At 45.0% G+C, this 21,652-nt stretch overlaps 1 protein-coding gene across 5 annotated transcripts in view; it reads left to right on the top strand.

Moving 5' to 3' along the window:
* Positions 1-2,242: 2,242 nt before the first annotated feature.
* Positions 2,243-21,652, top strand: part of SMIM29 (small integral membrane protein 29) — a 130,567-nt gene continuing 111,157 nt past the window's right edge. For 4 of the 5 annotated variants that reach the window (XM_081095022.1, XM_081095021.1, XM_081095020.1 and 1 more), the window contains exon 1: positions 2,361-2,636. In XM_081095022.1, the coding sequence (XP_080951148.1) occupies positions 2,538-2,636 (99 nt within the window). In that variant the 5' untranslated portion in view covers positions 2,361-2,537. Of the gene's footprint in view, positions 2,637-21,652 lie in introns of all 5 variants that reach the window. The other variant, XM_081095023.1, reaches the window with a different exon arrangement.

The raw sequence follows: 21,652 nt of genomic DNA, 5'->3' as shown, positions 1-21,652 counted from the left end.
GGTTACTTGACACAGGCACTGCGCTACCAGGAGGTGATGTGATAACCAGACAGCTACCCAGTGATGACCGGAGGACAGTGTGCACAGTGTGGAGAGGCTGGACAAAGGGGTGATCATGTTCTGAAGACACACGATTTAAAACTTACCAATTTGTTTCTGGAATTGCCATTTAACATTTTTGGAACGCAGTTGACTGGAGGTAATGGAGACTGGAAAGCAAACCATGGACAAGGTGGGGGACAACTACTGAATACTGTTTTAATCAACTTAAATTAATATTTATTCGTTGTCTTCCCGGAAAGGCTGGGATCGCTTTGTTAATGTTTCCTGAAAAAGAAAATGTAATTACTAAAACAAGGGACCTGGGAGTGGTCTTTTGGGCTCTTGCAACTACACAGGCCCATAAAAGCTGGGGAAAGAATTAGAAACCAACAAAAAACCTCCTTCCATATATTTAATCAACATTTACTGAGATTTTTTTTTTTTGGATAAGGCCGTGTGCTAGGAGATGGGGATATGAAGGGAAATGACACAAGACTGCTCTCAGGGAGTTTACAATCTAACTTACCTTTGCTCTGTGTACTGACTGACACTGCAGCGCCTTTTCCAGTTCCGCGCTCAGCCGTCACCAAGTGGCATAGCAGTGTAGCTGTCTAACCGCTGGTGTGACTGTACTCCTACATCTTTCCTGCAATGGCTTTGGCAAGTGGGGGCAAAGAGCCACAGAGACGTTCCTAACCCTGGATCTGCCTCTGGGAATTTATCTTGAGGAACTATTTGGGCTGTAGACGAGGATTTATGTACAGAGATGTCATTGCTGTTCTAAAGATATAGAGGCTACAACAACCTAACAATGGAAATTGGGAAAATAACTGATGGTGCATCCCTATGATGGACTATTAGGTGATAATTAGAAGTAGTATTTAAAAATAACGACATGCGGGAAAGACCAGAAAAAGAAGTAGGACACACATCTCTTCTGAAGGTGCTCAAAGTATCCATAATTTAGTATTTTTAGGTTCTCTGTATTTTTCAAATTTTTGACAATGTGAATGTTATAGTATTTCTACAATCAGAACTTTTGGATTTCTTTTTTTTTTTTTCAAATTAGAGACAATAGCAGAGTTAAAGCTAGAAAGACAACCAAAATGACCAAGATTTGGGTTATTCTGTTATGAAGACTGACCAAAATGAACTGAAATTCTACATCTTATACGGTAAAAGTTGCATGAAATGTCAATATGAGTTGCAACATAGTGAGTGCCTACGGTGTGCCAGGTGCCCAGAAGGGTTATTATCTTTATTGTACGGAGGAATGTTTGGTTTCAAATCCTAACCTTTTGTACCATGCTAAATACAAGCAAATTCAAAAAAGTTAATAAGCGATTCACAGACAAACCCTACACAGGATTTTCAACATGTTTAGGGCATTGGAGGTCTGGACTGCTGATAACAGTCACAGATCTCCAGCTCAAGAGCGTCTGGCTGTGTCTCTTTTCCTGGAGAATCTGACATCCACAATATACACTCCTTTCATCGCCAGAAACGATGATTGCCTTATGGTTTGCGCGCGCGCGCACACACACACACACACACACACACACACACACACACACACGTTCCCTTCTGGCCCTCATGTTTACCTTCAGAGGGCGCATTTGCTTTATTGCACAAATAAAGGATCTCAGGATAAACATTTGTTCTAATGGACGACAAGCCTCAGCTCACACGACTTCCAGAGCTTCTGCATGTCAGCGAAACGTGCCCCGCCCCGCAAGCATACCCTCCACCCGCCGCCGTTCGGGCGCAGGATCTGCTCCCAGGCAGCGCGGGCTCCGCTCCCGTGTCTCACCGCATCCCACTGCTTCCCCCAGAGGGACCGGCAGGGTCCAGGCCCGGGCGGCCTGACCTTGAGCCATCTCGGGCCGCGGACTCGCGGGTGACCTTGGTCCGGCTCCCGCCTCCCTCCCGCAGAGCCGCGGGGCCGGGCAGCAGCGTCCGCACCCGGGCCGTTGCTCGGCCGCGCCGCGAAGCCCGGCGCCAGCATCCTCTCCTCCGCGGAGCTCTCCGCGCGCCCCGCCCGCCCCGCCCCTACCCCGCGGGCGAGAGGCCACCCGGAGCCGCGCGGCGCTCCTTCCCGACGCTCGTTTACGCCGCGCGCACTGGGCGGGCGCGATTCCCGAACGCAGCCTCCGCCGCGAGCGCGTGGCCGCCCCGCAGGCCGGCGCCGCCTTACGCCGCTGACGCAGCGCGCCCAAGATGGCGGCGCGGTCGTCGTCGGGGGTGGCGGCAGCAGTGGGGGCGGCGGCCGTGGCGGCAGCTGGGACGACAGCCGTGACGGCGGCGGCGGCGCGGGGCCTGGGCCGGGGGGAATGAGGAGGCCGCGGCGGGCCAGCGGCGGAGCCGTGTAGCGGAGGAGCCGCCCCCCCTCTCCGCGTCCCTTGGCCGAGCCGGGGGCGCGCGCGCGCGGCCGTCCGCAGCGGGCTTCCCACCCTCTACTCCCGCGACCCGCACCGCACCCCCACCCGGGCCGGAGGATGATGAAGCTCAAGTCGAACCAGACCCGCACCTATGACGGCGACGGCTACAAGAAGCGGGCCGCGTGCCTGTGTTTCCGCAGCGAGAGCGAGGAGGAGGTGAGGCGCCGGCTGGGGGTCGCGGGGGTCGCCGGCCGCCTCCCGGCGGGGGGGGGTTGGGGGGAGGCGCGGCCGTCGGGGGACGGTGTGCCCGGACTCCGGGCGGGACGGCTGGGCTCGACCCAAATGAAGTTCCGACGGGATTTCCTGAGGCGAAGAAGGGGAAGGAAATAGGATGGTGGGCGGGGGGGGGGGGGTAGGGGGTCGGAGCCCGGCCCTTCGGCGCGCGCCGGGCGGAAGGCGGTGCCCGGCCCTGTCAGTGGAGAGCGGGGCGCGGGGAGCGGGCAGTGGCCGGGGAGAGAGTGTGGTGGCCGGTCAGCCGCCGGCTTGCGATCCGGGAGGGGCAGCTCCGCACTTGTCAGCCCGGCACATGTGTGCGGAGGCCGCGGGGCACGAGCGCGGGCCGCCCCTTTGTGGCCGAGAAATCGCTTCCTTGGCAGGTTGGGGGTTAGGAAGGGATTATGGGGGGCGGGGGGCAGGGGGGTGTCTTAGTAAGATTCAGGGCGCATGCCAAAGCCAGTTGTTTATTTTATAATGCTGCGGGCAGCCCTTTTGGTGTAACCCGAGAGGAAAGGGTGTTTGCTGAGATGATCTTGGAGAGTTGAAAAATGTTCATTTTGATTGGGGAGGCCGCAAGCGGTGTTTGAGATCTGTGCCCTGGCTCCTCCGCTGCTCTGCCTCAAGGCCCCTGGGAGTACAGTTGCTAGCAAAATAGAAATGCCTGGAATCAGTTTCTTTTTGCATAAGGTACTTAAAAAAGAAATCTCAGCCTCTCAGAGCCGTTTCTGGGGTGATGAAGGGAATTGGGAAGAGGAGCGTGTCTCGGAAATCCACAGAGAAAAGCGCTCTGGAAATTCATGCGGTGCCGGTGGGGATGCGTTCCTCTCATGCGCGCGGTGGTAAAATGGCAGTTAAACGGGAAACAATGCAGGACAGTGACATTCAGTGTTACAGTCCCGCATGCAGCACTGGGCAGTGGGGAAAACAGTGCATCGTGTTGAAATGGGGGGAAAGGAACTTGACCCGTTAGTTGTGAAAAGAAGCTGTGATGAAAGAGACCGATGGATTGGCAGAAGTGCCTGTCCAGAGATATTTAGGGGGAAGTGGGAATTTAAATTACTGCCTGGGGGTGGGGAGGGACACTAATTGTGCTGTTGAGGGATGGTGTGTGTTCCCTTTTAGCAAAACAGAAGGAAGTGGATTTGGAAATGTATAGTTTGTGTCCTAGCGTGTGTTGTAAAAATCCCCCAAACAGATGTATTATAATAGGAGTCCTAAGCAGGGCCATGCTGTAAATTATGTACTGTTTTGGAATACAGACTTGAGTCAAGTAAAATTATTGTTGGTGTTTACTGTTCCAAAGGCTTTATTGTCTTCATTATTATATCATACTGGAGGCCCCGTGCACGAATTTTGTGCGGGGATGGGGGGGGGGTGTCCCTCAGCCTCGCCTGTGCCTCGCACAGTCCGGACCCTTTGGGGGATGACCGCCACTGCTGCTGTGTTCGCCAGCCCGCAGCCATGAGCCCGGCTTCTGGCCGAGGAGCACTTCCCCTGTGGGAGCGCACTGACCACCAGGGAGCAGCTCCTGCGTTGAGTGTCTGCCCCCTGGCCGTCAGTGAGCATCATAGCAACTGGCTGTTCTGCTGCTGTTTGGTCAATTTGCATATTAGGGTTTTATTATATAGGAGGATTATGGGAAATCATATGGGATCACAAGCTGTTAGCTGGATGGAAACTAATTAGCATAATAACATATCTCACGACACTACTATGGTTAAGTCTGTGGGCACCCCAATTATAAGTGGAAGGGTATATAATTTAGTTGTATGAATGATGCAAGACTTTGTTTTAAAATGTCATACTAGAAATTGAAAATGTGACCATTTTGGATACATTGGAAATCCTTTATAGAGCATAAGCAAACAAAGATTTGATTTTCTGTTAAAGTTTTGTTATTTACTGACAGTAGCATTAATGTTAATAGATTTGACCGATCATGGAGTTTCCTCTATTGAATTTCTTTTTCTTTTTTAAAATCTTTTGTTGTTGTTCTACTGACTTTCTTTTTGAATATTGGTTAGTGAGCAGAAGATTAATGCAGATCTTTACAGATTCAGTGGATGTTGCACCTAACACCTAGGAAGAGCAAGAAGATGAATGAAATGAGCCCATTTTAGACTTGTGCAGTTCACTTAAACAAGCATGTATTAAGAGCCTACTATGGGTGCAACACTCTGTAATGTGGGATCAACATCCCTTCCTGCCCCAAAAATAGGAGTAGTTTTTGATAGGATCCCTTAATTAGGAGAGATTTCAGACAAGAAATTATCTCTAGGGTTCTGCTCAACTTTCAGGTTATACAATTGTGTTGGATGGGAAGAATTTGTTAGTTCCAGGAGAACTTTTATATTCTCAATAGAAGTACTAGAAACTGGAAGTGTTAGCTGCCACATTGTGGGAATTTGAAATTCCAATTCAATAGGACATTCAACCCATTTTGATCTTATTATATTTTAAATATTTATTTTTATTGATTTCTGAGAGGAAGGGAGAGGGAGAGAGATGGAAACATCAGTGATGAGAGAGAATCATTGATCAGCTGCCTCCTGCACATCCCCTGCTGGGAATTGAGCCTGCAACCCAGTATGTGCCCTGACCAGGAATTGAACCTAGGATCCTTCAAGTCCCCAGGCTGAGGCTCAACCACTGAGCCAAACCGGCTAGGGCCATTTTTATTTTTTAATGGACACTAATGATTTTAATCAAGATAGAATAGTTTAGCCCTGGCCAGGTAGCTCAATTCGTTAGAGTGTAGTTCCAATAGACCAAGGTTTTTCAGGATTCATCTCTGGTCAGGGCATATAGAAGGGTTAACCAATGAATGCAGCATAAATGGGTGGAACAATGAATCGATGTCTCTTCCTCTCTCTTTCAAATCAATAAAAAAATAAAAAGATTAGTTTACAGAATATTATTAGCATTAATACAGTAGTAGTATAAGTATAAATAGGGGAAAAAAAGGATAAATAGGGCCCTGATTTAATTTAATTAAACAGTATCAGGAAATATACATACAGTGTAACGAAAAAGAGATGAAAAATATTAGCAAATAATAGACCATGAATCAAACCTTCTAACATTCTGTTTTATCCGCCCTAGAAAACTTATTTATAGGCCTACTGAAATACTGATTCAGTATTTCAGGATGTGTGAACATATTCAGCAAGTTTGTTAAGTGTCAGGTTCTGTGATACAGTTCTGAAGGCCACAGACGTGCAGGGAGCTTAGAGTCTATGGGAGAGATGGAAGAGCAGATAGACCCAACAACATGATGAAAACGAATTTCCTTTCCTTCAAACCTAAACAAGAAATCCAAAGCAGGAAAATTTGCCCACTTACAAATTTTACTAATTGTGATTGACATTCTGATAAATTAAAATCTTTAAGTTTGGGGTGTTCATGATAAGTAACTTTTATTACAATACTTTGAATCTGATGATGTACAGTGAACATTTTCTTACCCAGTCTATGCTTTAACCAGCTTGATGCACTGAACACTCACTGTTACTGTGTGAATTATGGGTCTGATAAATCTTGACCTTGTGGCCTCCCAACTAATCTGTGTTTACAAAGAATCAGTTATGGGTTTGTTCTTAATCTTTATTGTTGAAAGTATTACATATGTCCCCCTTTTCGCCCCATTGACCCCCTCCAGCCTGTCCCCACCTCCCTGTGTGTTGCTTTTTTGTTGTTGTTATTAATCCTCACGAGAAGATATTTTTTTCCAGTGATTTTCAGAGAGTGTGGAAGGGAGGGAGAGTGAGAGGGAGGGGGGGGGGCAGAGAGAGAGAGAGAGAGAGAGAGAGAGAGAGAGAAAGAGAAAGGGAGAAACACATTGATGTAAGAGAGACACATCGATGGGTTGCCTCTCACATGCATCCAATCAGGGCCTGGGATTGAACCTGCGACCCAGGTATGTGCCCTTAACCTGGAATTAACCCGTGATCCTTAGGTCCATGGGCTGACACTCCAACCACTAAGCCACACCGGCCAGGGCAGGAGACAGTTGTATAGTATATTTCCGTATCTGTTCATGTTCATGGTACTTGTTATTGTAATTATCTAGTGTAATTAAATTTGACACAAGCCAGTGAAATTTGAATTAAAGAATGGTTTTGTGAGCTTTTCAAATGCTTTGGAATGATTAGATAATTTCAAGTCACTAAGAGAAATTACTGCTCAATTATATGGATAAACAAACTGAAAAAGATGGGGAGGGAGTCGTCTAGAAGGACTCTGTGCATAATCACTTCATGACTGTTTTCAGGTTTGTGTTTCTATATTGAAAACATAGGTCATGCACAATGGATGTGGATATGAAAGACAGACAACTTGTAATTCAGCAGTACACCCACACTCGAGATAAAATCTTGGACCTACAAACAAAGGTTGGCAAATATGCATTTATATAATATATGTTTTAATCCTCACCAAGGATATGTTTTTTAAATTGATTTTTAGAGAGAGAGGAAAGGAGAGAGAGAAACATCCGTGTGAGAGAGATAGTTGCTTCCTGTACATGCCCCAACCAGGGATCGAGCTGGCAACCCTGACATGTGCTCTGACTGGGAATTAAACCTGCAACCTTTTGGCACACAGGACGATGCCCAGCCAACTGAGCCACACAGGCCAGGGCTACATTTATATTTTTAACCTGCCATATCTTCTAATTAATATTTTATCACAAACAATATAGAAGACAGACTTCTTAAGTAAGAATTTATTGCACTTGATTAGGTAGTATGACAGTTCATTTTTGTCAAATTATTCAACTTCGGCCTCCCTAAAGCACTTCTTTCCATTTTTGGAGCTTTTGTGATGGCAGGAAGTGAGAGACATTGGGGGTGGGCTTGCCTATACTCTGTACCCTTCCCAGAATGGAGTGGGAGAGTATAACATAGGCATTTTAGTCAGTTGAAATATCTAGCAAGTGAAATACTCACTTAGGTTAATGATACAGACTATATGCCAGATGACATCACAGTGCCTGAGAAAGTTAAAACTGATCCTAAAGGATCTGTTTCTACGTAAGGGGGTTGGGGGGGAACGAGTACTGATAGGATCATCTCAGATTTTCCTGTGCATTAAAATAAAAAGAAAGGACAAAAGTCTCCTTAAGGGTGTTTGGTTTGTTGAGCTATTTCATCAGGAACCCTGCATCTATCTCTTGGCAAGGGGCTCTGCATCTCATTTTCTCAGATCCTTGAGCTCACTAGGTTGGATGGGAAGATGATTGACATTGAAGCTCCTTAGTGGGCAGAGCCTCTAGTGGCCTGAGTGTCAGTAAAAATGCTACAGAGAAGCAGGTGGAGGGACTCACTGCGGGCCACACCTTCCCCCGGGCTCTGGAGAAGGGAGTAGTCAGACACAGATGGCAGTCTCAGAGGCAGTAACCATGACGAAGGGCTTCTAGAAGATCCCGGGCTGGTTGGGTAGTCTTTCTGTAGTATACCTGGGATCTGGGTGCATTGAACCTGTCATCTGACTGGACATTTCTGCTCCTTATTTCTTTTTTTTTTAAACACATATTCTTTTCTTCTTTTTCTTTTTTTTTAATTTCAGAGAGGGAGAGAGAGATATAAACATCAGTGATGAGAGAGGATCATTGTTTGGCTGCCTCCTGTGTACCCCTTACTGGGGATGGAGCCCTCAACCTGGACATGTGCCCTGACCGAGAATCGAACCGTGACCTCCTGGCTCATAGGCTTACACACAACCACTGAGTCACACTGGCCAGGCTCTTCATTTCTTTATTTTTTTGAAAATTTTTTATTTATTTAACTTTTTTCTTTGCTGCTCATTTTAATCTTTCCTGGCGGCTTTTTTTTTCTTTAATGTGTCTGTGCTTTCCCTTGTTCCATCTAATAATGCTGGGTAGTCACTTAAACATTTCTTCCATTACCTTCCATTCTACCTTCTTCCTGAGATGTGAATCCTGGTCCGAAATCATACTGCAGGGTCCATTCTTCTTTTCTACACCCTAATCTCACTTGCTTTTGGGTGATTCTATTTCTTAATAAACATAGTGTTGTGCATCTACATGTGTGAAGCAGTCTATATTTTTCTTCATAGCCTAATACAAAAAGGAAGAGCCCTATTCAAGAATGCCTTACCCTAACCGGTTTGGCTCAATGGATAGAGCACCGGCCTGCGGACTCAAGGGTCCCGGGTTCGATTCCGGCCAAGGGCATGCACCTTAGTTGCGGGCACATCCCCAGTAGGGAGTGTGCAGGAGACAGCTGATCGATGTTTCTCTCTCAATGTTTCTAACTCTCTATCCCTCTCCCTTCCTCTCTGTAAAAAAAATCTAATATATATATTTAAAAAAATGCCTTTGTTTATTCGTTCCTTCAGCACACATTTTTGGAGAGCCCTAGTATTGACTAGTCTCTGTGTGAGATCCTGGTAATACACAGATTAATAAGTCTGTGGTTCCTCATAAAGTCAACCTCTCTGCCTGCTCTGCACTGTGCCTTCCCTTCCTGCCTGCCTAGTGACCTCAGTACTACAGTTGGCCCATCTCTCCTGCTTCATCGCCTGTCCTGTGTACCATCATTCCCAGGCAAACAGGCTTTAATATTTAACATCTTTTAAAAAATGCTCCCTTGGTCCCAGATTCCCTCTAGCTACCATCCCTTTTTTCTCTTTTCTTCCATAGCAGAACTTTTCTGTTCTTGGTTGTCTCCTGCTCCTTTTCTCCTTTTCTCTGGAACTCACTCAGTTAGGCACTTTTCCTCTGATTCTGCTGAAGCCATTATTCAGGGTAATCTACCAGTTACTAAACCCAGGGGCCTATGCTCAATCCTTATGTTACCTCGTAATTCTTTTCTTCTTGAAACACTTTGTTCATCTTGGTTCTAGAGCATCTCTCGAGTTCTTCCCTCTCTTTCTGGTTGCTCCTCCTTATTATTGCTGTATTCCTCATTTTCCTGACTTCTTTTCATTGCAGTGCACAAGGGTATAATCTTTGACCCCTGCTACACACACCCATACAGTAGGTAATCTCTTCCAATTCCATCTTTAAATGCCCTGTTTATACTGATTACTTTTTTAAAAAATATATTTTTATTAATTTTTTACAGAGAGGAAGGGGGAGGGATAGAGAGTTAGAAACATTGATGAGAGAGAAACATCGATCAGCTGCCTCCTGCACACCCCCTATTGGGGATGTGCCCACAACCAAGGTACATGCCCTTGACTGGAATCGAACCTGGGACTCTTCAGTCCGCAGGCCGATGCTCTACCCACTGAGCCAAACCGGTTAGGGCTATACTGATTACTTTTATGTATCTATTAGAAGCCCAGTGCACAAAATTCTTGCATTTGGCGGGGGCGGGGGGGGGGGGTTCCCCAGCCTGGCCTGTGCCTTCTCACAATGTAGGAGCCCTGTGATCGGATCGATCTTCCCAAAGAGGTAGGCCCTGCCCACCCATCCTGGGCTCCTCGATGGATTGCCCCAAAGAGGTAGGCCGGAGCCGTGGGACCCGCCTTCACGCCACACGGAACCGCTGGGACCCACCTCCTCCGTGCCACACAAAGCTGCTGAGACCCGCCTCCTCCACATCACGTGGAGATGCTGGGACCTGGCAGAGCAGTCGCCGGGACCCATGGCATCAAGTCTCCACCCACCTGCGCGCATCTCGACGCTCATGCAGCTCTGCCCACCCGTGTGTGCCCGCTGTGCACGCAGCCTCCTGGTGATGGATTGTGACGGCATGAGGGCATCACGATGTGAGGGTGTGACAACCACATAGGCTTTTATTAGTATAGACTAGAGACTCGGTGCACAAAAATTTGTGCACTTGGAGGGGTCCCTCAGCCCGGCCTATGCCCTCTCCCAGTCTGGGACCCCCTCGGGGGATGACCACCTGCTGGCTTAGGCCTGCTCCCTGGGGGATTAGGCCTAAGCTGTCAGTCAGACATCCCCCTGGCAGCCTGGCAGCCCTCGGGGGATGTCCACTTGTCAGTGGGGAGCAGGAATAAGCTGCCGTCGGACATCCTTAGTGCTGCTGAGGAGGCAGGAGAGGCTCCCACCACACCGCTGTACTGGCAGCCGTCAGCCTGGCTTGTGGCTGAGCAGAGCTCCCCTTGTGGGAGTGCACTGCCCACCAGGGGGCAGCTCCTGCATTGAGCATCTGCCCCCTGGTGGTCAGTGTGTGTCATAGTGACTAGTCATTCCCAGTCATTCTGCTGTTAGGGTCAATTTGCACATTACCCTTTTATTATATAGGATAGGAGTGCCTGGCCAGCCTGGGTGAGGGGCTGATGGCTCTTTGCAGGCTGGCCACAGCCCCTTCAGTGTAGGGGTTCCCCCTGGGGTGCCTGGCCAGCTTGGGTGAGGGGCTGATGGCTGTTTGCAGGCTGGCCACAGCCCCTTAAGGGTGGGGGTCCCCCCTGGGGTGCCTGGCCATCCTGGGTGAGAGGCTGAGGGCCGTTTGTAGGCTGGCCACAGCCCCTTCAGGTGGGGGGTCCTGCTGGGGTGCCTGGCCAGTCTGGGTGAGGGGCTGAGGGCCATTTTCAGGCTGGCTAAGCCCCCCAGCGGGGACTCTCATCCCATGAGGGTGTGGCCAGCCTGGGTGAGGGGCTGATGGCTGTTTGCAGGCTGGCCAAGCCCCCCCAGCGGGGACCCTCACCCCATGAGGGTGTGGCCATCCTGGGTGAGGGGCTGATGGCTATTTGCAGGCTGGCCATGGCCACCAGCCACCCAAGCTCCCAGTGGAGGCTAGCTGGAAGCAGGTATCTGGGATTTATTTGTCTTCTTCTTTTTTTTTTTTTATTGCTTAAAGTATTACAAAGGGTATTACATATGTGTCCTTTTTTCCCCCCCGCCCTTGACAGTCCCCTAGCCTCCCCTATCCCCCAGTGTCTTATGTCCATTGGTTATGCTTATATGCATGCATACAAGTCCTTTGGTTGATCTCTTACCCCCCTCCCTCCTGCCCGGATTTATTTGTCTTCTATAATTGAAACTTTGTTGCCATGAGCGGAGGCAACAGCTGGCTCAGGGCAGGCGGGAAACTTGGCTTCCTCCATCACCCAGGCAACCAAGCCTCCTGCTTGCTCCAGTTCCGTGGCTGCCGGCTGCCATCTTGGTTGGGTTAATTTGCATATAGTCGCTCTGATTGGGTGGTGGGCATAGCGAAGGTATGGTCAATTAGCATCTTTGTCTTTTATTAGTGTAGATTTTTAGCCCTGACTTCTCTCCTGAAATCAAAGACTTGAATATCTTGCAGTCTCTACTTAATATTTCCATCTGGATATCTGAGAGGCATCTCAAACTTAAAATGTCCAAACTGAATTCTTGTTTCCATTTTCCAAAAAACAAGCAACAGAGGCCCACTTCTCCCACAGTTATCCCTCTTTCAGTAAATGAAATCTCTATGCTATCAGTTGCTAAGGTTAGAAACCTTGGAGTCATCCTTCACTTCTTCCTTTCTCATGCCCACATCTTATCTGACAGCAAGTCCTGAATAACCTTATCTCTGAACCTCCACTGCGTTATTCTAGCCTAACCCATTGCTCCCTCTCTCCTGGACTGTTGCTGTCTCCTCCTAACAGGTCTCCCTGCTTCTGCCTGTACTCCTCTAGTCGTCTCTATCACAGCTGCTAGAGTGATTCTTCAGTCATGGAAGTCAGATCATGTCACTCGGCTCCAGTGATGTTCTGTCTCAATAAATCCAAAGTCTTAACCGTGATCTCATGCTCTGGATGGTCTGATACCCTGCCATGGCTCTGACCTCATCTCTGCTCCCTCTCCCTCTTACTTGTCTCTCTCTTCCAGTCACACTGACTCTGTGCAGTCTCTCCCCCTCTACCCCCATTACCTGCATAGATCATTCCTTCACTTTAGGTCTTTGCTTACTTTTCACCTTATCAGACAGGTCTTTAATGACCAGCCTATGTAAAATAATAGCAGTCCTTTGTCATTGCGTGCCTCCTGCTTTTCTCCTTGGCAGCTTGTATCAACACCAGACATATTATGTCAGTGATGGAGAACCTTTTGAGCTCGGCGTGCCAGCATTTTGAAAAACCCTAACTTAACTCTGGTGCTGTGTCACATATAGAAATTTTTTGATATTTGCAACCATAGTAAAACAAAGACTTGTATTTTTGATATTTATTTTATACATTTAATTGCCATTTAACCAAGAAAAATCAACCAAAAAAATGAGTTCGCATGTCACTTCTGACATGCGTGTCATAGGTTCGCCATCACTGTATTATGTATTCGTTTGCTTGTTGTCTGTTTCCTCTCACTAGAATGCAGGCTAATCCATGAGGATAGGAAGTTTTGTCTGTTTTATTCACTCCTGTATCATCAGTGCTTAGACCTTAGTAGATGGTCAGTATTATTTGTTGACTGTGTGAATGACTGAATGAATACATACTCTCTGCTTTTTTGTTGTTGTTGGTAATCCTCACCAGAAGATATTTTTCTATTTATTTTTAGGAGAGTGGAAGAGAGAGGGAAAGACAGAGAGGAATATCAGTGTGAGAGAAACACATCGATTGGTTGCCTCATGCACACGGCCTGACCAGGGCCCAGGCTGGGGAGGAACCTGCAGCCAAGGTATGTGCCCTTGTCTGGAATCGAACCTGGGACCTTTGGATTCACAGGCCGACGCTCTATCCACTGAGCCAAACCGACTAGGGCTCCCTGCTTTATTTTAAAAAATAGTTTTTATTGATTTCGGAGAGAGGATGGGAGAGGGAGAGGGAGAGGGAGGGTGAGAGGGAGGGAGGGAGGGAGGGAGAGAGAGAGAGAGAGAATGAATTATTGATTAGCTGCCTCTTGCATGCTCCCTACTGGGAATCGAGCCTCCAACCCATGCATGAGCCCTGACCAGAATTGAACCGTGACCTCCTGGTTCATGGGTAGATACTCAACCGCTGGGCCACAGTGGCTGGGCCACATAGTCTCTGCTTTTAAGAAATTTACAGCCTAGTGGAGGAGTGAAAGTAGCCCGAATGCACCGTATGTTGATAAGTATGTTTCAGAGAAGTCTCCCAGTTCTTTCTGTACTTTCAGTGTCTTAGTGCGAGGATCAGCTCAACAGGAGTATATGTGTATTTGATTGTAAATCTTTTCTGAATCTAATTGCATCATCCTGTGATAGGACACTTTGAATTTCTTTCAGGTGTTGAACATGAAAGCCTGTGCTATCTCGCAGGAATCGTGTTGGGTAGTTAATATAATGTACTGATCTCCAACCCTAGAGGTCCAGTACCTTAGGGAAAAGGATTTTCATTTTGCTGATAGCCTGGAACCTTTTCTTAATAAATAAATACATCAACAAACTACAATCAAGTATGTAGTGGTTACTGTTTTAATGAATTGTTCATGGTGGTTCATAGCTACTATATGTTAAGTCTGGATTCTAGTTAATATTAGACTAGTTAATTTGAAGATGAAGGTTGATAGAGACGGTCATAAAAATTTCCTGTCATCATCATTTTGCCCTTTATCTAGGTCAAAGGAAAGAAACATGATAGAAAGTTTGTGGGTGCTGAGTCTTGAAGCATTTGATTTATGGTAGTTAATATCTGAAACAGAACAAAGGAACTACTATAGGCAAAAAAGGTAATATGTGAATAAAAGAAAAGTAAGAAATTGAATTTGGAAATAAAGTCCTCATACTTAAAATTTAGTAATAAAGCATACACATCTAACGTCAACTTTCTGAGTAAAATTCTCTCAGCACACAGTGGAACTTCCTTGAATGCAATTTCAGAATTTCTAAAGTAACATGGAAGCTGCTCAAGAATGTCCACATCAGCCCGGCCGGTGTGGCTCAGTGGTTGAGCATCGACCAATGAACCAGGAGGTCCCGGTTCGATTCCCGATTCCAGGTCAGGGCACATAACCGGGTTGCGGGCTCTATCCCCAGTGTAGATGTGCAGGTAGCTGATCAATGATTCTCATCATTAATGTTTCTATCTCTCCCTCTTCCTTCTTCTCTGAAATCAATAAAATTATACTAAAACAAAAAAAAGAATATTCACATCTTTTTCCCAGCCTTCCTGAAGCCTTTGCTCTCTGAAACCCTTTGAATAGGGCAAAATGTTCATTTTTTTTAATATATATTTTATTGATTTTTTACAGAGAGGAAGGGAGAGAGATAGAGAGTTAGAAACATCGATGAGAGAGAAACATCAATCAGCTGCCTTCTGCACATCTCCCACTGGGGATATGCCCACAACCCAGGTACATGCCCTTGATCGGAATCGAACCTGGGACCTTTCAGTCCGCAGGCCGACGCTCTATCTACTGAGCCAAACCGGTTTCGGCAAAATGTTCATTTTTATATTCATTCATTTACTCACTCCTGCAAACTTATATTGAGTGACTATTTTCAGGCCATACACTGTTCTGGGTTCACAATGGTGAACAAGGCAAAATGGAAGCCCTCACTCTTGGAGCATTTGATAGGAATGCAGGGAGACAGTAAATGAGCAAAAATATCAGTGAACTTGGTGATTTTAGGCAGTAGTGGGTGCTCGGCAGGAAGTAAGTGTGTGATATGACTGCGGGTGGTGGTGGGGGGAGCCTTGGCAAATTGTGATTGGGAGACCCCTGAAGGGCAAGGCAGAGGAAGAGCAATTACAAAGGCCCCAAGTGGGGAATGAGCTTGGCGAGAAGGACAAACAGGAAGCAGGCCAGTATAGCGGGAGTGCAGAGTCAGGGAGAGTGGTGGGAGACGTTAGAGGAGTGGGAGTGAACCAGGCAGCTCCTATGGGGCCTTGTTACCCTCATAGTTTTCCTGATTCTCCTTTGTCTGCCCCGCCTCTCTCATTTAAAGCCAGCCAGCTAACAGACCAGTTCTATTTCATGAAACCACCTTCTTTCTTTTGAATGTAAGGGGTAGGAGTGAATAGGATGGTGAGAATTTATTAGAAAAAACCTGTTTAATGTTTATGCCACTTGGAGATAAAAGAAGTACTGTGATCTTTTAAAGAAATAAGTCTAAAAGGACCCAAAGAAAAGATCCTAAAGTTTATTTACACTCTTCTTAAGGTAGTTTAGTCAGAAAGACTACTTTGAGTAGGTGATATATGCATACGTTATAAAATTCAGAGAGTACAAAGGCTGCAGAGTGCAAGGTATATCTTCCCACGCAGCTTCCCTAGCCACCCATTTCGTAGGTTTGCCCTAGACTCCTCTTTCAGGGAGGGAGGGATGGAAGGAGGAAGAGAGAGAGAGGAACAGGTAGTTAGCTTATAAAAGTCAGTACTGCTGTGCATCAGAGGTAAAAGATTGGGAAAATTTTTTCTTTAATAGGACAAAGATATGCCAATTTTTCCTAGAAATGTATTTGAACTGGACCACTTAAGTACCTATGGTCTTTCTTTTTGGTTTTGTTTAAAATATATTTTTATTGATTTCAGAGAGGAAGGGAGAGGGAGAGAAAGATAGAAACATATCTCCTGCACAGCCCTCCTACTGGGGATCAAGCCTGCAACTTGGGCATGTGCCCTGACCAGGAATCGAACGCTGACCTACGGGAATTGAACTGTGACCTCCTGGTTCATAGTTCGACACTCAACCACTGAACAACACTGGCTGGACTACCTATGGTTTTTCAGTACTTACCTAGTTTTACTGGTGTTTGGTTAAAATGCCAGGAAACCTTCTAGAGTGGGGAATTGCTGGGCATACAGAGGGGTGTGTGTGTGTGTGTGTGTGTGTGTGTGTGTGTGTATGAATGATCAGTTATCGTGAGGCTGAAATTTGTTGGTGGTGGGCTATGTGTGTCAGGAGAGGCTATTTGCCTAACTGGCCTCAAGCCCCTGGAAAGCGTCAGCAGTTGTCTAGGTCAGACTGGGTTTGCTGATTTCTAACAGGTTTCATTGTTTAGGCTACTCAGTCCATCTTTTAAGCTAAAGTACCTTGCTTTTCAAGGTAACGTATGTGCCTAAACCTGGTAGGAAGCTGTTTACTTTATCCATATGCCTTTGCTCCCAGCCTTGAATGGTGGCTGGAAGAATTCTGAATGGGATTGTGGCTTTTCATCACCTCCCGAGGCAGACCATGCTTTAAAATAAACTTCTCTCTCTTTTTTTTAAAAAAATATATTTTATTGATTTTTTACAGAGAAGAAGGGAGAGAGATAGAGAGTTAGAAACATCGATGAGAGAGAAACATCAATCAGCTGCCTCCTGCACACCTCCTACTAGGGAGGTGCCCGCAACCAAGGTACATGCCCTTGACCGGAATCGAACCTGGGACCTTTCAGTCCGCAGGCCAACGCTCTATCCACTGAGCCAAACCGGTTATGGCTTCTATCTCTTTCTAGCAGTCCCCCCAAAATGCCTGAGCTGGGTATGGGAAAACGTGATTGAAAAAGATCATCACATTGCAACCTCCTTATTTACTTTGAAATAGAAAAAAAATCCTAGAATGATACACCTATATTCAAATGAGCATTTTCCCCCATTTTTTTTTTTTGACATTTTTATCATTTAGAAAGTATGTGCTCGGCAGGCTGGCATGGCTCAGTGGTTGAGTGTTGACCTATGAGCCAAGAGGTCACATTTTGATTGCTGGTCAGGACAACTGCGGGCTTGATTGGTCTGGAGGGGGTTTGGGAGGGTGGGATGCAGGAGGCAGTCACTCAATGATTATCTCTCATCATTGATGTTTCTGTCTCCCTCTCCCTTCCTCACTGAAATCAATAAAAATATATATTAAAAAGTGTGTGCTGCCGCTGCTTTCTTAGTGCATTTAATAAAAAATGGACTGTTGCTGCAAATCTGGTTTTGTATCTGAGGCAGAGTAAGATCGTGCCTTTTGTGTGTTTTATCCAAATATACTTTTAAAAAATTCTTAGATAGTTTAAACTTGTTTTCAAAATTGGAAACTGAAAAAAACTTGAGTCTCATATAACAAGATCTTATTTTGATGTATTTTGTGAGCAAATCTGAAAGGATATAAAGAAAATTAGTTTCTTTTACATATCAAAAATTATTACAAAATGAAAATTTAAAGCAAGTAGAAACAAACTGTTATAAAGGGAAAACAACAGTATTATAAAGATTAAAAAGAAATAATCCCTTAAATAGACTTTCTTTCTATATAGCTAGTTGATCTCTTTATTCATAAAACGGTCAAGTCCGTTAAAAGAACTGGTTGGAAAATCTTTTCTATAAGTCAGTTTTTTAACACTTATGATGGGCTTTATAAGAGCAGCTTAGCAATGAAGCACATAAATGAATAAGAACTCAGACACACATTGCTTCTACTTGTAGTAAAAGGTGGAAGAATAATGATTTTTTCATTGAATATTTAGGAATCCTAATAAAATATGCTCTAAGAAGTTATGTGCTTTTAAAAAATATATATATACATATTTTTTATTGATCTCAGAGAGAAAAGGAGGAGGAGAGAGATAGAAACACCAATGTTGAGAGAGAATCACCGATTGGCTGCCTCTGGCACACCCCCACTGGGGATAGAGCCTGTAACCTGGCATGCCCCCTTGACTGGAATTGAACCCGGGACCCTTCATTCCGCAGGCCAGTGCCCCATCCACTGAGCCAAACCATCTAGGGCAGTTATGTGCTTTTATAAAACTTTTTTTTTAATGGAATGCTTCACCAATTTGCATGTCATCCTTGCACAGGAGTCACGCTAATCTCTGTATCATCCCAACTTTATTTTTTTAATATATTTTTATTGATTTGGGAGAGGGAGAGAGAGAAAGAAACATCAGTGATGAGAATCATTAATGGGCTGCCTCCTGCACGCCCCCTACTGGAGATCGAGCCTGCAAACCTGGAATGTGCCCTGACTGGGAATCGAACCATGACCTTCTGGTTCATAGGTTGATGTTCAGCCACTGAGCCACACCTGGCCAGGCCCAACTTTATTTAATATGTTTTTATTGATTTTAGAGAGAAGGATAGAAACATCGATGAGAGAGAAACATCATCTATTGGCTACCTCCTGCACGCATGACTCCCTCCTGGGAATCTAACCTGTGACCTCCTGGTGCATGGGTGGATGCTCAACCACTGAATTATGCTGGTTGGGCATCATTCCAACTTCAGTATATGTGCTGCCGAAGTGAGCACTAAAAATACTTTTTGGTTGTTGTTTTTTTAATTCTTTATTGTTGAAAGTATTACATATGCCCAAGTGCCCCACTCCCACCCCGTGTCTGTGCCCATTGGCTATGCCTATAGGCATACAAGTTCTTTGGTTGATCTCTTCCCCCCAACTCCCCTCCCCCCTCCCTGCCTTCCCTCTGAGGTTTGTTCCATGCTTCTCTTGTCTCTGGATCTATTTTTGTTCATCAGTTTATGTTCATTTTATTCCACAAATGAGTAAGATCATGTGATACTTATCCTTCTCTGACTGGCTTATTTCACTTAACATAATGCTCTCCAGGTCCATCCATGCTGTTGTAAATGGTAAGAGTTGTTTCTTTACTTTTTTTAAATCTTACTATTTTGTTTTTTAATCCTCACTTGAGGATATTTTTCCATTGATTTCTAGAGGGGGTGCAAGGAAGGGGGGAGGGACATAGAGAGAGAAACATCCATGTGAGAGAGACATGTCGATTGGTTGCCTCCTGCACGTGCCCCAACCAGGGCTGGGGATTGAGCCTGCAGCTGAGGTACATGCCCTTGACCAGAATCGAGCCTGGGGCCCTTCAGTCCGCAGGCCAGTGCTCTATCCACTGAGCCAAACTGCCTAGGGCTAAGAACACTTTTTATATGTGAGTAACTTGAGCTAATATATTTTGAATAATTGGAACTTTGATTATTTAATGTTTTAATTTGCTTCTCTTTGCAGAAACTACTTGGTTGCTACTTAGATTCAGTCATTTACTAAATGTGCTGAACCCCGACTTGGCTTTTTCTCCTATTGCTGTGGTGCTGATTTCTTCCCAGGAGGTTTTGCAGTTTTGATAGACTGCCTTTAATAATAATAATAATAAGACAAAACTTACAGATTTTATTGGTAGAATGAGTTAGAAAAAAAATCCAGAGAGTTTCTGTGTATAATAATTGCATTCCTATGATATTTTTATAAGTTCAGCAACTATTTAATAAGGAGCTAGCTTGGGATCATCCTTTGGCCAAGCATTTATGGGTGACTTTTCTTTCAAAAAGGAATGAATTTTTTATTAGGAAAGTAATTGTCGTATCTATAAAGAATGCTTGGAACTGAGGTGTTTAAGATGTACAGGATATGGAATCTGAGCTCTTGAGGAGCTCTAAGTTGTTGGGAAGATGCAGTTTAGAGAGTGAAATTAGAGAATTGATGGAGAGCAATGTGTAGGGGATTTGGGAGGAGTCTGAAGATGAGCTGGAGTGTCAGGGACAGTTTCTTGGAGCGCGGGGCTGCACCTGGTTGTCCGGTTGGATTTGGGTAGCTGATGAAGAATATTCCAGGTGGCTGCAGCTAGGTGGTGGCTGCCCTTTGCACTGTTCACGCCTCCTCAGTTGGCCACAGTTCTTACACTCCCTGTGGAGATACCGAGGCTTTGTGTCAGCTGCCATTTACTGTGGTGGCTGACGTGCTACTGCCTTTCTAAGGTAGAGTTAAGAGAAGGTCAAAAACTTATTGTCCAGGGTGAATTTCTCTCAAATGTAAGAAGATGGAAGACATAAAGGGCAACATGTTTTAAGAAAAATGGAAGAGCACTTATTTCTTTCTGGAGATGAAAATATTCCTCTTTACTTTGGAATCATGATGTGTTTATGGCCGCATAGTTTGACTTCACAAACTTAAGCTCCCCTGTCCAGGCTCCAGAGGGTGGCATTTGAGGTTTAGTTGTTGTTATTCCTCACCCGAGGATATTTTCTGCACTAATTTGAGAGACACACATCGATTGGTTGCCTCCCACATGAGCCCCGACTGGGGCTGGGAATCGAGCCTCCACTGAGCCCAACCAGCTAGAGCAACACCCCTCTTTTGAGCCCACTAGATTACAAGTTACCAGAGTTCTAGTCTCTCCAGCTCATAGTTTACCCTCTGTGGTGCTCTACACATAGTAGGCCGCACTTGTGAGAGTAAGTATCACCTATCCCTCAAAGAATTTCCTTCAAAACATTTGGAAGCAATTTTTTGCTTTAGTCATTATGGTTTTTAGTTTTTATAACATTGTGATAAATTTATACACAGTTTTATGTTTTTTCATGTATAAAACATTTTTTCCTAATCTGAATTTGGCAAAACATATTTTTAATGGCTATGTGCCCCTTTATTTGTTGTTGTAAATGACATTGTTAAATCACAAAAGAAAATAGTACTGGTGACCACAGTAATTAATGGTTTTCTTTCTCCAGCCTCACAAAGTACACATCTTAAAAAATATGACAGCCAACTATTTTAAAGAATTACTACTCTCCATTTGCCAACCTTCCCCCCCGCCCCCCCTAACCCCCCACCCAGTGCTTATTAATAAGAAGCAGGCATGAGATTTAGTGTAAAGAGTGGTGGTATTTTACATTTTTTACAAATCTTTTTTGATTAATTGAAGATAGATGGGTTTGCATATCTGCTTCTGCATTCAGTGTCTTGTGATATGTTGTTTAAAGTATCAAGAAAATTGAGCTGTACACAGATTCATAGTGAATTATTTTGTAGAATGTTCCTTAATTTGGATCTCATGTTTTTCTTGATTAGATTGAGGTCATCCATTTTTTTGGCAGTAATATCATAGAAGTGACGTACCCTTGTCAATGCATCATATCAGAGGGCACGTTATGTCAACATGGCTTATTACTAGTGATGTTTTACCTAGATTGCTCGGTTAAGTTAGTGCCTGTCTGATTTCTGTACTCTAACATAGTTACAAAAAATTTTTTTCTTGTGATTAGAACTTTTAAGATTTATTTTCTTAACAACTTTCTAATATATAATATAGTATTGTTAAACTGTAGTCATACTGTACATCACATCCCCAGATCTTAACTTATTTTATAACTGGAAGTTTGTACCTTTT

This window comes from Myotis nattereri (genome assembly GCF_964212035.1).
Source record: "Myotis nattereri genome assembly, chromosome: 6".
NCBI lineage: Eukaryota > Metazoa > Chordata > Mammalia > Chiroptera > Vespertilionidae > Myotis > Myotis nattereri.
This window is presented reverse-complemented; position numbering and strand designations above follow the sequence as displayed.